The sequence below is a fragment of the Bos javanicus genome, chromosome 11 (genome assembly GCF_032452875.1).
Source record: "Bos javanicus breed banteng chromosome 11, ARS-OSU_banteng_1.0, whole genome shotgun sequence".
Classification (NCBI taxonomy): domain Eukaryota; kingdom Metazoa; phylum Chordata; class Mammalia; order Artiodactyla; family Bovidae; genus Bos; species Bos javanicus.
Window position 1 is genome coordinate 11001269 of NC_083878.1, and position 22062 is coordinate 11023330.

The 22062-nt window shown below is 40.1% G+C and overlaps 1 protein-coding gene and 1 non-coding gene across 2 annotated transcripts; one reads left to right on the top strand and one right to left on the bottom strand.

Moving 5' to 3' along the window:
• The first annotated feature begins 559 nt into the window (after positions 1-559).
• DUSP11 (dual specificity phosphatase 11) lies at positions 560-16616 on the top strand. The gene is made up of 9 exons (XM_061431902.1): positions 560-796; positions 2480-2555; positions 3751-3882; positions 7368-7491; positions 10419-10479; positions 12563-12609; positions 12886-12961; positions 13190-13372; positions 16128-16616. The coding sequence occupies exons 1-9, from the start codon at positions 696-698 to the stop codon at positions 16321-16323; spliced, it is 996 nt and encodes a 331-aa protein (XP_061287886.1). The 5' UTR covers positions 560-695; the 3' UTR covers positions 16324-16616.
• A 4038-nt stretch (positions 16617-20654) lies between these two features.
• On the bottom strand, positions 20655-20758 carry LOC133257859 (U6 spliceosomal RNA). Its single transcript, XR_009739721.1, has one exon. It is a non-coding gene; the product is annotated as a U6 spliceosomal RNA (small nuclear RNA).
• Positions 20759-22062: the final 1304 nt, after the last annotated feature.

A 22062-nucleotide genomic window follows, 5' to 3' on the forward strand; every position in this document is an offset into this window, starting at 1 on the left:
ATATGGACCTTTGTCAGCAAGGCGTTGCCTTTGCTTTTTATTACACTGTCTAGGTTTCTCATAGCTTTCCTGCCAAGAAGCAATCCTCTTCTAATTTCATGGCTGCAGTCACCATGTGCAGTGATTTTAGAGCCCAAGAAGAAATCTGTCACTGCTTTCACCTTTTCCCTTCTATTTGCCATTAAGTGATGGGACTGTTAAGCAAGCTTTTTCACTCTCCTCTTTCACCCTCGTCAAGAGGCTCTTTAGTTCCTTTTCGCTATCTGCCATTAAAGTGGTATCATGGGCTTATCTGAGCCATTAGGCACAAATACTTATACACAAGTGTGAATGTAAGCACTTGGAAAATAGCTGAAAGTGCCACACAAAGCACTGGGAGAGTGGGAATACTCTCCATGTCCCGCACTATTGGAATTCTGAAGGGTGCACACACGAATTCATGGACCTGTGCAACCCGCCTCCGGATAAGGAGGCCATTGCAGCCCCAGACTCTTGTTTACTGATCAAGTCTCTCAGTCAGCCGTCGTGATGACGTCATCGCGGCAGGCGGTGGCGCATGCGCAATAGAAGGAGATCCTGGCGCTGCGTGGGTAGCTTCTTAGGCGTTTCCGGTTCGGGGTAGTGCAGGCACCCGGGTCTCTGGGCTGGCAGCTTTTGCACTCTTGGCGTTGCGTTCGCGGCATCTTGGGGGTCACATGAGCCAGTGGCATCATGTCGGTGGTCACTGGGGCCAGGATCGCGTCTTTTCTGGATATTCGTCAGCCAAGAAGAAGGGCGGAAACCACATCCCCGACAGGTAATACACGCCTTGGTCCTTGGGAGTCGCCCTTTCAGCTCAGAGCCCCTGGGCCTGGTCTTCATCTCTTGTGCTCTCCGCCTGTCGTGTTTACCCCGGCCGGCTTGGATCTTCCGCCTTGTGCTAGTCGGCTTTGACCCTCTCACGGCTGCGTTCAGAGTAGCAGAAAGGGACGGTGTGTGATGTTCTGATTTCTCTCCATTGTTTCAAAAGCGAGGCTCTAGTCATTGCTTTTCAGGTAAAATGCCAAAGGACTGCTTTTTTAAGGTGAGACTGTCGGTGTTGGGGATACAACGTAATTACCAAAATAGAATCCCCTTCAATTCCTCAGGTCTTCCCTGGTGGCTCAGACGCGTTAAAGAATCCGCCTGCAATGCAGGAGTCCCGAGTTCGATCTCTTAGAAGATACCCTTGGAGAAGGGAATGGCAACCCACTCCTGTATTTTTGCCTGGAGAATGCCATGGACAGAGGAGCCTGGCGGGCTACAGTCCATGGAGTCACAGAGTCGGACACAACTAAGCGACTGGCACTTTCAGTTTTCACTTCCAGTTCCTGAATCTGTGTTGTTTTTGGCACAGAAAATGTAATAGAAACTGAGTTTCAGTGGGAAAACAAAACAAAACAACATACCAATACCGCCGAATTTTCCAAAGAAACAGTTCTGTGTTATTTGTGTTGTCTCCGGGAATCATAAAGGGCATAGTCTTGCTTCAGAACCGGTGTCATTTGAGAGAGCTACCGCTGTACGTTCAAATTAATTTTGAGACTTCACTCATATGTACAGTAAACCCATTTATTCCCTGAGACTTTCGTTTCTTCCGCTGCATATCCTAGTAAATCAACTCCGTTTTATCTCCTGAATTTCTCTTGAATCTGTCACGTCATCTTCATCCTAATACTGAACTTTTGTGCTCACTTTCTGTGCTTCTGAGTTAACCTTAGTTCCAACTCATCCTACAGAAATCAGTTCAAATACTTTTCACTGTGATTCCTAGCATTTTGTGACCTTCACACTCCTTTTATTATCAAGTTTTCTTTTAAAATACGGATTTGAAGTTCCCTACTGAATTTGATGGCCTCAGTTAAATGAGGACTAAGAATAAACTGGGAGGTTAAAGTATTGTGTTTAAACTATTTCAGGCAACCTCGTATTAATGATACCTTAATACTCAACACCACTCATTGGAAAAGACTCTGATGCTGGGAGGGATTGGGGGCAGGAGGAGAAGGGAACAACAGAGGATGAGGTGGCTGGATGGCATGCCGACTCGATGGACGTGAGTCTGAGTGAACTCCAGGAGTTGGTGATGGACAGGGAGGCCTGGCGTGCTACGATTCATGGGGTGGCAAAGAGTCAGACACGACTGAGCGACTGAACTAACTAACTAATAACTCAACACCAGGCCATTTTTATTAGGGAGTCGGAAGTTCTGGCCATCTCTGGTTTTAGATAGACTTTGTTAAGGCCTTGGCACTGTTTTGTTGCTTTTTATCTGTGTTCACGATCGGAAAACTGGAACTAGGGAAGTAAAGGTTATTATTAGGTGGATGTGAATAAAATGCAAAGCTGAAAGAAGAGGAATCTACTGTAGAGGACTTTCATTTCCATTTTGAATGTGCATTCATCCTATGCTGGGAGACAGACTAATATAAAATTTGCCTAACAAAAAATGTATTAATAGGTGGAAAGACTACCTCCCAGTTGGACAGAGGATGCCTGGGACTCGTTTCATTGCTTTCAAAGTTCCTTTGAAAAAGGTACGCAAAAGTTGATATAGTATTTTTTCAAAATCTGTATTCACCAGATAGAACCCTAGTTCTCAACCCTGTTGTACTCCGTTTTCCTTTTTGATACTTTTTTTTTTCTTTTTATACTTTTTACTACCCCCTTTACTATCCTGAAATGAATTCATAGATAAATACAACCTAATTTCATAGGGAAAAATCAATGTAATGCTTTAACTATAAGTAAAGAGTAAATAAAGTAATCTATAATAAAGTAATATGTACCTTGGGATTTCCCTGGGGACTCAGTGGTAAAGAATCTGCCTGCCAAGCAAGAGACACAAGTTTGATCCCTGGGTTGGAAAGATCCCTGGAGAAGGAAATGGCAACCCACTCCAGTATTCTTACTTTGGAAATCCCAGGGGCAGAGGAGCCTGGCAGGCTACAGTCCATTGGGTTGCAAAAGAGTCAGACATGACTTAACCAACTCAACAACAACAACAATGATATGTATCTCAGTATGTATATATTTGGGCATGACTGTAACAGAAATAAAAAAATAGTTCCTTGGGCCATGAATGCAAAAAACTGTGGACTTTGGTAATGGTGTGTCAGTGTTGGTTCATGAATTCTAAGAAATGAAGCACACTAGTATGGAATGTTGATCACGGAGAAGGCTGTATGGGATGAAGGATAGAAGGTATAAATGGGAACTCTGTACTTTCTGCTCAGTTTTGCTCTGAATCTAAAACTGCTGTAAAACTAGTCTAGTAATATATTTCGAAGAAAATGTGTTGCTGGGACTAGAATAACCAAACAGATCAACGGGAAAGAGTAGGTGAATAAGCCAAGTGCATACAAGAATATTTAGCAATGAAAGCCATCCTTCATATATGTATTCAAGAAGTATTTATTTATAAATATCTATTTACAGGCACTCTGCTTGGAGTTGGCAGTACAGTGGGAGGCAAAACTGATGTGGTCCCTGCCTTCTGGGAGTTTACAGTCTGGTTAGGAGACCAGCATGAAAGAAACAAATATAGAAATAAATATGTAGAAATGCTTCCCTCTAATCTCTCTGGAAGAAAGGATTGTAATATAGCTTGTAAATTCCAGAGGAGCAAACTTGGCTTTGAATCTGATGTTAGCATCACAGGGCTTGAGTAAATGAATAATATAAGAATGGATTTTAAGCACATGTTTTTTAAAATTTCATTCTCTCTGACAGAGTTTTGAAAAGCATCTTGCCCCAGAAGAATGTTTTTCCCCCTTGGATCTTTTTAACAAAATCCAAGAACAGAATGAAGAACTTGGACTGATTATTGACTTAACATATACTCGCCGCTATTATAAGCCAGAGGTAAATGGAACTTGCAGTTGAAAAGGACCTTCTTTCTGGTACTGTAATAATTTGTAGTAATTCGATGTTTACCATCTTATACTAAGGTGAATCCTGGCCTTCTTTCATGAGTAATAGTTCAAAAAGGAAAATTGGTAGTTTCCTTAAGTACATATTTCTGATTTCTCTCTGCAGTGAGATTAAGAAAATGAGATTGAAGACATGAATTGAACTATACCATTTGGCAATAGGCTCTGGATCTGCTTAAGAATTCTATAAGCTTCCCTGTTGTATAGTTTGAAAATGAAGTAAACTCTTAGTAAGAATAGTAAGCTTGAAAGGAAAGAATGTATATCCATTATATCTTTATGTGTTTAAGCAGTCGCTTAAACATGTTTAAGCATCACAGTAAAAGGCAATTGTTCTCTAAGGTTTATGCTTTCTTTTCCTAATATCTTTTGATATAATACAGAAACCTGTATATTCTCTTGGCCCTCGTAGGACACATCAGTGCAAAAGAATTATTTTTCTTCTGATCTGTTCCATGGCCTTGGGAAACTATAACACCTCATGTTTGTTAGCACTTTATAGCATTTTGCCATTTAAAAAGTTCTTTCATATCCATTCCTCACAACAACCCTTTGCTGTTGAAGTGGTGGTAGTACTAACATCTTCTACTGCACTTCCTCTGCACTTAGCTCAGAGGATAGACAATTACACTTACTAGTTTTACATTAATGAAACTGAGATTCAGAAAAGGAAGAGTTGAAATTTGAACTTAGTTGTTCCTCTTTTTTTATTGTGGTAAAATATACATAAATAATATTTATTTTAGCCATTTATAAGTATACAATTCAGTGGCATTAAATACAGTCACAGTGTTATGTAGCCGTCACCAGTGTCTATACTCAAAATGTTTCATCATCCTCAACAGAAACTCTGTAATCGTTAACCACCACCATCATCGTTAAAACCACCCATTTTCCCTCCCAGCAGCCCTTAGTAACCTCTATTCTACTTTCTGTCTCTGTGAATTTGCCTCTTCGCTGTACCTCGTGTAAGTGGCATCTACAATATCTGTCCTACATCTGGCCTATTTCACGAAGCATAATATTTTCAGGGTTTATCATTGTTATAGCATGTGATGAAATGCCATTCCTTTTTAAGACCTCTTAAATCCTATTGTGTGTATATACCGTATTTTGTTATTCTTCTGTTGACTGACACTTGGCTTGTTTGCACATTGTAGCAATTGGGAACCATGCTGCTGTGAACATTGGTGTACATACATTTGTTCAAATTGCAGCTCTCCATCCTTTCGGATGTGCAGTGTAGGTCAGAGCAGAGTTGCTGGATTGTATGTTAGTTCTGTGTTTAACCTTCGAGAAACTGTCAAACTGTTTCCTACAGTGTCATAAACAATTATTGCAAATTTAAACATATACGGAAGTATACAAAATCCTGAGTGTTCTTTGTATGTTGAGGATTCCATGAAATCATCTCCCTATAATATTTATCAACTGATGTCTATCATGCTTCATTTATACCTCTGCCTGTTTCACTCTGTTTCATTGTGTAGCAGATCCTAGATAACATTGAATTACACATAAATGTTTTTTGTTATATATATATTTAAAATGTAGGACTTTTATTCCTTAGTATCATTCTTTAATATTATTAAATATCCAGTCAGTGCTGAAATTTGCAGTTGTCTTGTAAATGTCATAAAAAGCTGTTTTTAAGAATTCTGAATTGGATCCAAATATGGTCCACATGTTACTTGGTGTGGTCTTATTGTTGGGTCTCTAATTTTATTTTTATTTATTTTTTTGAAGGTTCTTCTTCCATGTCTCTCTCACTTTTTTTTCTCCTTGAATTTTATTTTTTAAAAAAACTGGTTTAATTGTCCCATCTAGATTTTGACGATCTCATTTGTTAATGTGTTGTTGAACATATTCTTCAATCCTTTTATTTCCTGTGAATTGGTAGTTGGACCTAGAGGCTTGATCTGAATGAAGCTTGAATGTTTTCTTTTGGTAAAGCAGTTTCATAGGTGAGAATGAACAGGTGTTTATCATCAGAAGTGGTGATGAATATAGGTCTTCTTCCGTGGAGACATATGGTTATCTCTTTCTGTGATGTTAACAGTCACTGATGATTGATTCCTACATCCATTAACTCAGTTGGAGTTTCAAAAAATGGTGAATTCTATAGTTCCTTTTTCATTTATTAGCTGGGTGTTTCTATCAGAAGATTCCTTGCATAAGCTATTTGGTTGCCCAGCTATAGAGGCATGATTTCCTCCTTTTACTTAAAAGTGTTCAAAATAATGAGTTGATTCACAAATATCCTCCAGTGGTGACCAACTTTATTTATTTGTATCACTATGGACTGCATTGGGCTTCCCCGGTGGCTTAGTGGTAAAGAATCCACCTGCCAATGCAGGAGACTCGGGTTAAATTCCTGGGTTGGGAACATCCCCTGGAGAAGGCAGTGGCAACCCACTCTAGTATTCTTGCCTGGGAAATCCCACGGACAGAGGAGCCTGGCAGGCTACAGTCCATGGGGTCACAAAGAGTCAGACACAACTTAGTAACTAAACAAGAACAGTGGACTCCATTACAGTTGTTCTAACTGAGGGCCTGTCTTTGACCAGTGGAGCTTCTCAGTGATTCTTGCATCCTTTTGACATGACATCAGTTGTTCCTAGGCTTTTTCAGTGGTTCGAGATAGGAAATGTGTTTGTTTGTTTTTAATATAAAATATATCCTGGGTTCAAGGCTTTCCAGGTGGTGTTAGTGGTAAAGAACCCCTCCTGCTGATGCAGAAGACATAAGAGATGAGGGTTCAATCCCTGGGTCGGGAAGATCTGGTGGAGGAGGGCATGGCAGCCCACTCCAGTATTCTTGCCTGGAGAATCCCACAGACAGAGGAGCCTGGCAGGGACAGTCCATGGGGTCGCAAAGAGTCAGACACGACTGAAGCGACTTAGCACGCCACACGCATATCATAGGTTCATACTGCTACTTTCCATATAAGTTCTGAACTACAGAATTTTCACTTAGTCTATTCTGTCATTTATTGATAATCTACTTTCTCCCACCCCAAGAATACCAGTTCTCAACAGTGCATGAAATTTGCTCTGTTTTCCAGTTCTACGTTCTTTTGACTCTACTATACTATTCTACTTCAATCAATCACAGCTGCTTTATGCTTTTGAAATGTAAGATACTAGGTAGAACTATTTCTTAGCATTTTGAGTTATACGTGCCTTCATTCATATTGATTTGCTTTTGCATCCCTAGTAACTGTCCTTTCTGTAGTTTAATGAGAATCATGTGATACTTCCTGCTTAAAGCAGCTTTGGAAAAAAAAAGTCCCTTATCAGAGTGACTGACATGCTTAGATTAATATAATGTCTTTGTTTATATTTTGCTTTCTCTAATTAATCTTTTGTTCTTTCCCTACAAATGAAATAATATCCATTCCATGGTTTTGCCTTCTAGGAATTACCAGAAAATTTTCCTTATTTAAAAATTTATACAGTTGGGCATCAGGTTCCTGATGATGACACTATTTTTAAATTCAAAAATGCTGTTAATGGGTTTTTGAGAGAAAATAAAGATAATGGTGAGTGTCTTTTTTTGTTGTTGTTCTTTTCTCTTTACCTGAATTTTGGTATGCATTTCAAGTGGGGTTGGAGAATTTTAATATTTTTAATAGTTCTGACATTAGGCCTCTTTGTTTGATAACATTAAGGTGGTGCTAACAGAGGTGTTTTTCCTTTTTATGGTCGCAAGCAATTTAGTTTTGGGGTTTTTTTTGAGGGGCTCAATTTAGTTTGGAAGGTGATTGTTGTGAGAAGTACGAACTGAACTAGCTTACTTACCTCTTTTTAAAAACTTTGAATGGGAAATATATAATAAAAATGTTCTTTTGTCCTGTTTATTGGTAGAAGGGTATCAAAGGGAACGTGGTGTTTACCATGTTTTAAGACTGAGTAATCTCTTGTCTTTGGAATGCCGCTGACCCAGATGACAGCATGCGGCCCCTCTGTGGGTCTCTGCCAGCAGTGGGCTAACTTCACCGTGCTCTCTGACGTCTGGATCTTGCTTGTGATCCCTTCTGGTTTCCTCTGCTATAAATCCCTCCCACAGATGCCAGGCTCACTGATAAAGAGGGAGAGGCTACACTCTCCACTCCCTCAAATTGGTAGAGACTCAGAAAATAAATTGGTTTAGTAAACTGAGAGCCTATTAGGTTTGTTGTTAGGGCATGGGGAAACAGAGGTGACTAGCTGTCTTTGTTCAGCAGAGACTTAATAGTTATCTAGGAAGATAAGCATGTAGTAACTATAAGATAGTGGGTTAATTATAATAAAAGAACCAAGTGCAGGGACTTCCCCAGCCATCAGTGGTTAATACTCCATGCTTCCCGTGCAGGGGTCGCAGGTTCGATCCCTGGTCCAGAAGTGACCAAAAACAAAAGAATCAGGTGCCACAGGAGAAACCGAGGAGACCATCTGAGCTGGGCTTGGGGGAAGAGGATCTTGCCTGAATGAGGAAAGGACAGACCAGGTATTGGGAACAGGTGCAAAAGGCACAGGACTTGAACTTGTGCAGTGGGGGGCAGCGTCGGGTGTGACCTGAGGCAGTATGAAAGGACAGAGAGTTCATACGTTCATTTTCAACAAAAATATTGTATAACATCTGAGTTGAAGGCACTGTTCTAGCAAGTAGGAACAGAAGAGGTCTTGCCCTTGCGCACTTTACATTCTAGTTGGGGGGAGAGAGAAATAAGTAAACATACGGAGTGTCAGGCAGTGGGTGGTAAGTGCTCCGGAAAATAACAAAATAAGATAAAGAAGTGAGGGAGTGTGGAAGGTGACCAGGGAAGCCCTCTCTATTAAGGTGTCAGTTGATCAGAGCCTTACGGGAAGCAAGGAACAAGCCATTGGATATCTGAGGGAGTGGGGATGGGGTGGGAGGGAGTGTTCTAAAGCAGAGGGAATAGTAGGTACAAATTCCCTGGGGCACAGCTATGCTTGGCAGGTGTAAGGAATAGTAAGGCCAGTGTGGCTGGACAGGGGCGGGGAGTGAAGTCAGAGAAGTAGAAAGTGGGGTCAGAGAGGCTGGCAGGGGACAGGAGGGAGGTGGATGGCAGAGGTCAAAGTTTGAACTTACAATTCAGTTGGAGAAGCAAATTGATAGTTTGAATTTATAATTCAGTTGGAGAGACAAATTGATAGTTTGAATTTATAATTCAGTTGGAGAGACAAATTGATAGTTTGAATTTATAATTCAGTTGGAGAGACAAATTGATAGTTTGAATTTATAATTCAGTTGGAGAGACAGATTGATACTTGTTTATAAAGAGTTCTAAATTCTTTGCTAAAAATTTGGGCTTTATACTATGCTAAATGAAGACTTTTAATTAACAGAGCAATCCAGCCAGGTTTATATTTTAGAAAATAACATCTTCCATGTGGCGGGTCAGTTGAAACAGAAGGGGTTAGAAGTTGGGTATTAGTAATCCAGGCCAGAGATGATGACTGTCACACACCGCCTAGTCACAGACGTGCCTTTTGCAGAGATCAAACGTGTTGTTTTGTATTTACTTTGTCATATATATATATATATATATTTTTTTTTTTTTTAAGTGCTGAACTAAGAGATACTGTGGCATAGTTGGAAAAATATGAGACTCGATTCTAGTCTTTGTTCTGTTTGCCTGCTGAGCCGCTGCTGCTCCTGCTAAGTCGCTTCAGTCATGTCTGACTCTATGCAACCCCATAGACAGCAGCCCACCAGGCTCCCCGTCCCTGGGATTCTCCAGGCAAGAACACTGGAGTGGGTTGCCATTTCCTTCTCCAATGCATGAAAGTGAGAAGTGAAAGTGAAGTCGCTCAGTCGTGTCCGACTCTTAGCGACCCTGTGGACTGCAGCCCACCAGGCTCTTCGGTTCATGGGATTTTCCAGGCAAGAGTACTGGAGTGGGGTGCCATTGCCTGCTGTGCAGCTCGGGCTTAACATCTCAAGCCTTACTTTTTCGTTGTGATACAAGAACAGTGCTATGTTCCCGAGAACTCCACAGGCATATAGACCCATGGTGTGTGTGGAGCAGCAAACGAGAGTAGAAACAACAGCACTTTGGGAACCCAAGAAAGTGTTCTTTTCATAAATACTATTGAGCCTTAATAGTGAAGGCTTTCCATTTGTTTCACCCAAAAACAGATTTCATTCTTTTGGTAGCCTGTTTTGTTTTGTTTTTTCCCCACTCCCTTTTTCTATAGTCAAATCAGCTCATGATGGGCATGCTCCAGTCCGTACTATTGCATATGATTGGATGCTATGCAAAATTTTCCAGAGGCAATGAATTTTGACTATATTAATTCTTTATAGTATGTTCCTGCTAAAACATATTTTTCTTCAGAGTTTTTCCATTTTAGGATAGTGGTGGTATTGTAGTAACCAGTAAATGCTACTCTTCAGAAAATTGTATAACCTGTCTTCAGGTAGCTACTTCATTTATTTAATTCCATATGCCCTGTTTTATAGACAGACTTATTGGTGTCCACTGTACCCATGGTGTAAACAGGACTGGCTACCTCATCTGCAGGTGAGTTGCCAACCCCAAGAGGCAGACCATGTTTAAATTTTTTGTTCACAATAGTAATGTAAGCTGAATGCAGAAAATGAAGTCAGTTAAAGAATGTATGAAGTAGAAGCAGTCTTGCCCTCGACTTAAGAGATTACCACCAGTAATAATTTAGCACATATTTTTTTTTACTTAAAAAACACAAATAGAAGCACATATAATCATCCCTTGATATCTGCAAGGGATTGGTTTCAGACTATCCCATGGATACCAAAATCCTCAGATGCTCAGGTCCCCTGTGTAAACTGGTGTAGGATAGTCAGCCCTCCATATCCACAGGAATGAAACCCATGGATACAGAGGACTGATTCTATATGTGATTTCATGGTATAATATTTAGATGTTCTGGTTTATAATTTAATGTATGGTAGACATCTTCCTATGAAAATATTTGGAGACTTTGTTCTTTTTTAAAGACTGCATTGTTCCTTTGCTTACTGATGAAGAGAAAGTCAGAAGTTTTTGACATTGTAAAACATTGAAGTAATGAATATTCCTCTGTGAATGTCTTTGACTATATATGGTTTGTCTCAGATAACTTCACTCAGAATGGGACTTCTGAATTAAAGAGTTTATGCCCTTATGCTTTTTGTGACTGTACCAATTTTTGTTTGTTCATTCAGAAAATATTTAAAATATTGAGCATCTGTTGTGTTTAAGCACTGTGCTGGGTACTAGCAAAAAGCCTTGGGAAATTGTGTGAGCAAAGAGACTTTACCTACCCTTTGTGAATTCTGACAGTCCAGAGAGAATAGAGATTCAAGAATTACACTCTGCACGTACAGTTACAACTCTGACAAATGCCAAGGAAAGGGACATGGTACCACAAGAACATAGTTTAGGGAGGATTTGACCTCATCATGCAGATTAGAAGTTTCTTCCTGCCCCCACCCCCTTTTGGGCTTTTATTGAGGTTATTATTACATAGGCATGATCGATTAAAACATTGGATGTTGGCAATGGACTCAACTTCCAGCCCATCTCCAGCCCATAAAAGTTCCAGCCTTCATACAATATTTCTCCTTCGAGAAAGTTTCTTTAGGGATGTTTGAGCTGATATCTGATGAAGAAGTAGGTGTTAACCAGATAAAGACATTGGGAGAGATTTCTAAGTATAAGAAATAAGAAAGACCCTGTAAGAGGAAAGCATATGCTCTGTTGGAGGAACTGGCCAGGAAGGCAGGGGTGTGGGGGAAGCGTGTCATTAAAATGGAGCTGGAATTGTGGGTAGGAGCTCAGTCATTCAGGTTTGTGTTTAAGGTTTTAGACGTTAAGAGTATTAGAAAATCGTTGCACTGTTTTTGTTGAAGGTGAGTGTAATTAAGTTTGTATTTTCAGCCTCTCATTTGGCTACTGAGTGGAGAATACACTGCAGAGATAAAGAGCAAGGAAACAAGTTAGGAGACATTAGTAGAAACTGGGCATAATGGTGGCTTGGACCAGGATTTGGTGGTCATTTTGGTGGAAAGATGTGAACATATTCTAGAGATCTTTAGGCGATATCATTGTTTAGGCCTTGGTAGTGGGTTGAGGATGAAGGTGAGGACGAAGTAACTGTCAGTGAAGGTGATTCCTCAGTTTCTGGGTCCTACAGTTGGTTAATAGTGTGTTTTTTTAGATATAATGTTAATATTTTTCCTAATTTGTCTGTTACTTATTGGTTCCTGGTGAATACTCTGTCATATTAGGTCTCCTGTTTTCAGTGTACAAAGCATTCTGATCAAAACTGACTGTTGTATCTTAGATACCTGTTTAATATTTGCCAGTTTGATCCTGTAGTTTATTCTCTTTCATTTATTAATTGTTGTATTAATGTAAGTAAATACATTAATAGATTTTCTAAAGCTAGGTCATTGTTGCATCCTTGGAATAAAGCCTTTTCGTATATCATTCTTTAATAATTACTGATTAGATGTGCTGATATTTTCTTAGGATTTTTATATCTATATTTGTAAAGTGAAATTGGACCTTTTTTTTTTTTTTGCAAAAATGATTTTTTTTTTCCTTTTTATTTACAAATGACTTGAATTTTGTTGTCTGTTAGGTATTTGATTGATGTAGAAGGCATGAGGCCAGATGATGCAATTGAATGTAAGTATGAGAGCTGTCACTGTTTTCCCTTTTTTTAAAAATTTGAAAGTAGAAATGTAGGTGAATTTCTCAAATTTTGGTAAAAGAGAAAAGTTTGTGATTCATTTGTTCTGACATAAGATAACCTTTTAGCGAAAGTTCATAAAGGGATGTATCTGGAAATAATGAGCTATGACAGCCTGTATAATCAGTAAGTGGACTTCCTCTTTGATCCGCTTTCTCTGGGAAAGATTCGCTTTTTGCACACTTATTTCTAACAGTTCATCCTCTTCTCAGTATTCAGTAGGTGCCGTGGGCATTGCTTAGAAAGGCAAAACTACATTGATGACCTTCGGAACGGTCCCATCAGAAAGTAAGCTGCATTTTATACCTGATATTTGTGGGGAGAAAGATGTGTTTTTGTATCATTTAAACTGCACCTATCCATTCTTCTTGTAGCTCATGAACTTGCTGTAGGAAACCTAAACAAATAGGATTGTGGGGGTCAGGTGGGATTGTTTTTTTCATGGGCCAAAATATAGTCACTGAACTGATACCAAATTGGACACCAATAATATTTTGTGGAAACATTCTGTTTGAGGAATTGGGATTCCAGTATATCTAGAACAAGAGGTTTTGAAGATTCAACACATATGATGGAGCCAGTTTTCACAGCTACTAAGCCTGTTAACCGAAGACCTAAGCATAACATACATCAGACCCAAGGTTACCCAGAACCTCGGCATTTCCATACCTGGACTCAAGATTTACAGCAGTCAGAAAGGTATCTCTGCTTTCCCTTTGTCTAGAATTGAAATAGAAACTAGTATTATAAATTAGTGCAAACACAGTATGATAATATGAAGAAGTTGTATTTTCTTGCTGGTCAGTGTCAACCAGGAGGTATTGTTTTCTCCATATTTTGCATTTAGGGCTGGAAAATCAAGTATGGGATGGGGAATAGGTGATTTTTCAGAGGCAGTTGGGATAAGGTCTTGAAAGTTTTCATTGATCCTTCAGATCAGATCAGATCAGATCAGTCGCTCAGTTGTGTCCGACTCTTTGCGACCCCATGAATCGCAGCACGCCAGGCCTCATTGATCCTTAAACTTAGTTTAAGGCAGTAAATTGATGTGCGTGCCAAAAAGGATCTTGCAAACTTGTCTGTGTGTGTTAGTCACTCAGTCACGTCCCACTCTTTGTGACCCCATGGACTGTAGCCTGCCAGGCTCCTCTGTCATGGGATTCTCCAGGCAAGAGTATTGGAGTGGGTTCCCATTTCCCAGTCATATCTCACTCTTTGTGACCCCATGGACTGTAGCCCGCCAGGCTCCTCTGTCATGGGATTCTCTAGGCAAGAGTATTGGAGTGGGTTCCCATTTCCTCCTCCAGAGGATCTTCCGGACCCAGGGATCGAACCCATGTCTTCCGCATTAGTATGTGGATTCTTTACCACTGTGCCATCTGGGAAGTCTCCTTGCATTCTTAGGCTCCGTTAATAGTGGTACAGTTTTCAGAATAAGGAAGGTTGTTTTATTTAAGAGTAAACAGAAATTAGGGCTTCCCCCGTGGCACTAGTGGTAAAGAATCCACCTGCAGTGCAGGAGACAAAAGAGACTTGAGTTTGATCCCTGGGTTGGGAAGATCCCCTGGAGAAGCAGACAGCAACCCACTCCAGTATTCTTGCCTGGAGAATCCCATGGACGGAGGAACCTGGGGCTATGTTCCATAGGCACCAAGAGTCAGACACTACTGAATTGATTTAGCACAGCGTAATGAACACAAATTACACGGAAAATAGTCCAACGCCAGTAGAGAAATCTGCAGAGGAATTGAAGCATAAATCACACACACATTTTTTTACTTGAGAAACAGGAAAAACCTCAGAACAATTAAAATAGCACAGTATTATTCTTTGCCTATTAATTTGGCAACAGTTTTTGACAAGGTGGTCCAGGGTGGTGACTGTCAGGCTGGGCCTGGGTTTGCAGCCTAGCTCTGCTGTTCACTCTCTGTATGATCTCAGTAAGATCTCTAAATTCCTGTTCTCTTATCTGTTGGATGGAAATTTTAATAATATTATAAATAAAGCTTTTATAATACATACCTTGGGATTGTGATTATTACATAAGTTAATTAAGTATTTTAGCACATTGTAAACTTTCCACTTTCAAAAGATGTTGACATTTTTAGAAGATGTAAACATTTCAATGATTATTGCTTGTGTTGCCAGGGACTCTGAAAAGAGGTATAGCCCTTTTGAAACATAACTGTAATAGCCATAAAAATGCTCATACCTGCTAACCTTGAAACTACAGAAAAACTTCAAAATATGGAGAAATCTATATGCATTTAATCATTCAACACTTTTCTCTAAACTTCCTACTGTGCATCAGACTCTGAACTAAGTGCTTAGGATAGAGTCACATATGTTCTGAAATGTTAATCCTGCCATTATTTACAGTAGTGGGAAAATTGGTAGCAACTTGAATTTCTGACAGTTACGAATAGCTAAGTAAATTATGTATCCATACTGCGATATTTTATAAAGCCATTAAAAGTGAGAGCTCACTTACAATAAGTGAAAATAATAGGTTATGATTCAATAGTCAAAAAAAGATGCAAGAGGAAAAGACCAAAAGAAAATATTAACCAGTTTAATTAGATTAATTGGGATTGAGGGGTTTTGGGGGTGTTTACTTTTCTCAGATCTCCAACTTTTATATGATTATATTAGATTTACCGGTGTTAATTTTGAGACAGTTAAATTTTAATTTTCCAAATTTGCTGCATGTGCCATGGTTAGAATTTCTACATTTTGTAATTAATTTATATATCTATTGACTTATATGGAGAAGGCAATGGCACCCCACTCCAGTGCTCTTGCCTGGAAAATCCCATGGACGGAGGAGCCTGGTAGGCTGTAGTCCATGGGGTTGATAAGAGTTGGACACAACTGAGCGACTTCACTTTCACTTTTCACTTTCATGCATTAGAGGAGGAAATGGCAACCCACTCCAGTGTTCTTGCCTGGAGAATCCCAGGGACAGGGGAGCCTGGTGGGCTGCCGTCTATGGGGTCACACAGAGTCGGACACGACTGAAGCGGCTTAGTAGCAGCAGCAGCAGCAGGGACTTACAAGGTGAAAGCAGCTTCCTGTTTGCAAACATAAATAGCTCGTTCTGTTTCCTGTCAGCCCTGCCACACTTGGAGAGAATATATCTGATTAGAATAGTATGAGCATTTACCTCTATAGGGAAAGGTGGAAAAGGCTTCTGGGAACCTACGGTGTGCCAAGTCGTGGTGGTGGGTCATAGAAATACGTTGTTTTAATTTACCTTCAAAACAGTCATGAAGATGGAGGGTGTTTAATAATACTCTGTTTTATAAAGCACTGAGAGATCCAAAGGTTAAGCAGTTTTATCTGCTAAAATCACACAGGTTGAAAACAGTAGAACCAGAGTGTCTATGTATAATTTTATAAAGCTTGTTATATATAGTTATCAGAACTAATAATGTTTTATTACTTTTATTTTAAGAAAATTTTCCCGGAATTGGAACATTTACCAGAGATGCCATGTCCCTCCTCCTGGTCCGCCTGGAGAGGACTATTTCCAGAGGAGATACTCTTGGAATGTAAAGCCAAGTGCCGGTCAAGGAGGCCCGAACAAAAGGTTTTCTCCTGGCAGTTACTACAGAGTACCCTATTCAGCCTATTACAGATGGACCAAGTGACACACGCCTACCCTGGAAATCTGTCTGCGGACAGAGCAGGACTCAAATCAGCAAGTGACTTTTTGTAAGATCAGGTCAAATGAGGTTTATAATCTATTTTATTGCTCCCTTACGTGCTCAAGCTTAAGGAAAAATTCTATTGATACTTACTACTGCTGACAGATTTGCAGTATTTACAACAGGGAAGGAAATCATCTGTCATTCCACTCTTAAATTTTTTTTAAAGGAAGATGATATTTTAGAACTGATAAAGGTAATAAAGAATATCCCTTGTAAATTAATGAAAAATTCTACCTTCGTTTTCTGTGTATTTTTTCCTGACTAAAAGTGTGGTGTTAGTGTGTCTGTATGTGTGTGTGTGTGTGCATGCAGAAACATGTTTTTTTTTTTTTCTTTTTTTAAAAAATTATTTAATTATTTATTTATTTATTTTTAATTTTATTTTATTTTTAAACTTTACATAATTGTATTAGTTTTGCCAAATATCAAAATGAATCCATCACAGGTATACATGTGTTCCCCATCCTGAACCCTCCTCCCTCCTCCCTCCCCATACCATCCCTCTGGGTCGTCCCAGTGCACTAGCCCCAAGCATCCAGTATCGTGCATTGAACCTGGACTGCATCTTGTTTCATACATGATATCTTACATGTTTCAATGCCATTCTCCCAAATCTTCCCACCCTCTCCCTCTCCCACAGAGTCCATAAGACTGTTCCATACATCAGTGTCTCTTTTGCTGTCTCGTACACAGGGTTATTGTTATCATCTTTCTAAATTCCATATATATGCGTTAGTATACTGTATTGCCTTATGATCCAGCAATCCCACTGCTGGGCATACACACTGAGGAAACCAGAAGGGAAAGAGACATGTGTACCCCAATGTTCATCGCAGCACTGTTTATAATAGCCAGGACATGGAAGCAACCTAGATGTCCATCAGCAGATGAATGGATAAGAAAGCTGTGGTACATATACACAATGGAGTATTACTCAGCCATTAAAAAGAATTCATTTGAATCAGTTCTAATGAGGTGGATGAAACTGGAGCCTATTATACAGAGTGAAGTAAGCCAGAAACATGTTTTTATCATATTCTGTTATTGGCCAAATCACTAGGGTATCTTTTTTCTCCCCCTAACTGTTCAATATTTTTGTTAAAATCTACCGAGGAGATAATCTCTTTAGAACCTAATCACTATGTAGTATTTTTGTCATTAGACATTTCTTTCATTGGCAATCTGTTTATTGTCAGCTTCCTTTCACTGAATTTTCAGATAGGCCACCTAACACAGGAATGGATAAACTTTGAGACCGATTGTCAGTTGAGCAGGAAAGACCAATCGATAAACCTAAATACTTAATGCTGAGTAATTTACCTGACAGGGTAACTGTTATCAATTGGGTAGAGCTACTCAGAAAACTTGAAAACTTTTGTAGACTGTAAAGGTTGCTTGATGAACAGAATAAGATGTGACGTTTGAAGCCTGTGATATCCATGGAGACTTGCATGGCTCCTGAAGTTACTGCTTTTCTATTGAACGTAACCTGCTGCGGTCTTTTTCTGCTAGCCTCTCACCGTGGAATGGTGCCTGACCTTGACAGTTTCTAAGTTATCTCCTCAGCTGGTTTACACACGGATCACTTGAGAGGTAGTAATTATTTTTAGTTGCAGAGGAAGCCAGAAACCTTTGTTTGCTCAAGAAAGGGTGTAACTGTCATGACATCATAAGCCTTGGTAGATGTTTGATGAAAGCTTGGGCAGATTGGCTTCATTTTTTAAGCCTCTGGTTTTGGGGTGTTGTGTCATAGAGTGATACTGCCGGTGACGCTTGTTTGCCGTTTCATAAATGAACATCCTGTGGAACCTGACGCCAAGGAGGTGCTCTAACTAACTCGCCTACTCCCTGGTCTGTGTCTGATGAACTCAGGCTGCTACCCTTCATCGAAATGGTGGCTCAGAAAATTTTTTTTTTCTACCCACCACATTTAACAGAGATACAAGAGTTTTTCTTGCTAAAAGGCTGCTCTTGTGGAATTGTTTCCTCGCATATATCATGAACTCCCCACTTGGAAAGAAATTGGAGCAGGACAACCGGTGAGGCAGAAAGAGAACCACCAGGGACAGGCGTGGGACTCCAGCGAGCCTACTATTCTATGGGGTTCTTGGCCAGCAGTTTCTGAGGAGGAGTGGCCAGCGCAGTGTCATGTAAGCAGCGCCACCTGGGAAGCCGTCTTCGACCCTGCGGTCCTCTCTGTCCCCATCTCATCTCAGTTGTCGACACAGCTTGTTGAAAACCACGCTCCTCTTGTGTCTTGTTTATTCTTCAGCTCTGGTTTTGGCTTCGGCTCACATCATACCACTGAAAGACCTCTGGCTAAAGGGACCGGCAACTTCCTCTTTTAAAGATGTGTCGTGGTCTGTTTAAGCTTTTACATTTTTTATTTTCATCACATCAAAAAACACATATAAGAAAAACACACACACGAACATAGTTTAAAATTCAAATAGTTCTACTGAGATTTTTATGAAAAAGAGCAGTCTTCCCATTGGCACACCTGCCCTACCCCCTGATTGTCACTCCCCAAGGGCAACACTTTATGTATTTTTGCATTATTATCTAATATTTACCTCTTATTTAAATATTAGGCTTATACGACCACTTGTTGATTTTTCCGTTTCTAGTACTTTCTGTTGATTTCCTTACTGTAGAAGATGAGTATTTTTTAGCTCTTTCATATCATTTTTCCACATACACACTTCTGTTCCCCACATATGTTTAGTATAGTTATTTTCCACCTTTTGGTTACATTACTATCCTAAGGTAATGTTATTTTCTAGGTGAGTGTCCGCCTCTGAACCAGGGAGTGCCATGGTTATTCTTGCACCACTTTTGACTCTACATTTTTGTGTCTTTTCCTGTGGCCCTAATGTGGATAGGGTAAACACATCAGACTCTGTTTGTTTGAAATCTTTCTTGGGTTGATTGGATTTGTTCTTGGTCTAGGTTGGACACTGTTTGCCAGGGCTGCCATAAAAAAACATCACAGACTAGGTGTCTTAAACACTGGATATTTGTTTTCTCACAGTTCTGGAGGCCAGAAGTCCATGATCAAGGTATCAGCAGAGCTGGTTTCTTCTGAGGCCTCTCTCCTTGGCTTGTAAATGACCATCTTGGTCATGTGTCTATACACGGTCTACCCTCTATCTATGTCCAGATTTCCTTTTCTTTATGGAAACCAGTCACACTGAGTTGTGCCCACCGTAATGAACTCATTTAAACTTAACTTTTTAAAGACCCCATCTTCCAAGTACAGTCACATTCTGAAGACCAGGTGGTTAGGATGACATCAACATACAGCTTTTGCAGGGACACAACTCAACCTATGACAGGTACACGGTGGTGGTTCTCTACACCGGGGGCACAGCTCTTGCCCTGGGATTTCTGTTTGCCTTCACCCTGGTCATTTCTTCTGTGCCCCTTCTGTTTCCTGGATCCACAGCTGCTGCTTTCATTGTTTACTTCCCTGTGTGGTGGAGCATATTCTTCCATGGTTTCCCAAGGATTAATGGGATGCAAACTTTTTGAGGCTTTTGCATGTCTGAAATGGGTTTATTTTATTCTTCACTGCATTGATAAGTTGATATGCTATACATTTGGAGGTAGGCAGTTTAAAATGCATTTAGTCATTATTTTCCATAGTTCATTGTTGCTATTTAAACCCTGTTCTATTCTGATTTCTGTGCTGCAGTCCATGCGGTCACAAAGAGTGGGACACAATTGGGCAACTGAACAACAGTAACAGTTCTGATCCCAGAACTTTTATTTGTGACCTGTAATTTTTATTCCTGAAAGCTTTAGGATCTTTCTCTCAAGTGTCCTGAAATACCATGATATGACTTACCATGGGTAATTTTTTGGCTGCGCTGGGTCTTCACTGCTGCGTGAGGGCTTTCTCTAGTTGCAGCAAGCAGGGGCTACTCTGTTGCGGAGTGCAGGCTTTTCCTGTTGCTGGTCATAGGCTCGAGGGCACATGGGCTTCAGTAGTTTCTGCTTGAGGGCTCTAGAGCGGGAGCTCGGTTAGCTGTGCCTCACAGGCTGAGTTGCTCCACAGCATGTGGCATCTTCCCAGATAAGAGATCAAACCCATGTCTCCTGGCATTGAAAGGTGAATTCTTAACCACTGGACCACCAGGTAAGTCCCTAGTGTGGGTATTTTTAAAATTCATAATGCAAATGAGGCCTTCCAGTCTAGCAGGCTATATGCATCATTTCTGGGAAATGTTTTTCACTTTATCTTCTCTATATCTTACTTCTTTTTTTTTTTTCTTAAAGTGGAATGCTTCCCCAATTTGCATGTCATCCTTGTGCAGGGACCATGCTAATCTCTATATTGTTCCAATTTTAGTATATGTGCTGCCAAAGTCAGAGCTGCCTTCTGTTTTCTTCTGGGGGAACTTCTATTAGCTGACTATTTGATTTTCTGAAATGTACCTCTTAAGTTAATTGTATTTTTGTCTCTTATTTTCCATTTTTAATCTTTTTTGTTTTTTTTAAATCACAAAAATTTTCTCAGCTTTATTTCTACCCTTCTATTGGTTTCTTTGCTACATATTTTATATCTATTTTTTCTGCTCTATGTTTTTAATTTCCAATAGCTAGCTCTTTTCTGAATGGCTGTCTTTCCCCGGCACTTCATTCTTTTATTTTTTTTTAATGAATGCATTATCTTTTCTCTATAAAGTTATCAGTTTTTAAGTTTCTTCTGTTCTCTATATCAGCTGTTTTTGGTTTTGATTTTCTCCTGTTTGTTGGCGCCTTTCCCTCTTGTTAGATGTGATCTTGGAATGTCTGGTGATCTTTGCCTGTTGTTTAGAACTTAAGATTTGAGCACTCAGAGCGGATGGAAACTGCTCATGTATGGCAGACTTGTAATAAGGCGGTCACTCACCTTGTTATTTTTGTTTAGCTTCCCCTCGCTGCACAGAATCAGGTTTTATTTTTCTCCATTTTTTTTTAAGCCCTTTAATTTTTTTTATTTTTATTTTTGGCTGTGCTGGCTCTTTGCTGCTACACAGGCTTTCCTTTCGTTGCAGCGAGTGGGGCTACTCTCCAGTTGCACTGCACAGGCTTCTCACTGAGGCGGCTTCTCTTGCGGAGCACGGGCTCTAGGGCTCCTGGGCTCCAGAGCCAGGCTCAACAGTTGTGGTGCACAAGCTTAGTTGTTCGAGGTACATGGGATCTTCCTGGACAAGGGATCACTCCTGCATTGGCAGGTGGATTTTTTACCACTGAGCCACCAGGGAAACCCTATTTGTCTCCATTCTGACAGTTAATATCTTTGAAAGTTTTACTCTCTCATCTACCATTCATCATCCCTCCCCTTCTCTTGTGGGTTTTTAATCTTTGGGAGTCTATCTGTTTTGGTAGGGTTTGGGTGGTGAGTAGAGATATAGACATGAGTTCAATCTAGCCAGTATAATGAGACTTTGTCAATTAAATTAGTTTTGGATTTAACATCAGTCTGGTAAGCTTGATTTTTTAGGCATCACATCCCAGAACTGCAGGCCACTCAGAGCCCTAAGCCATGATCTGGACCCACACAGTCAACTACAGACACTCCTACTATGGAGAAAGCCCTTCCTAGGATCCTGTCTGAACCACCTTTCTAGTGTAATTCTAACAGCTGCCCCAGAATTACATCCTAAAACAAACTCATGAATGTTATTCCCCTCT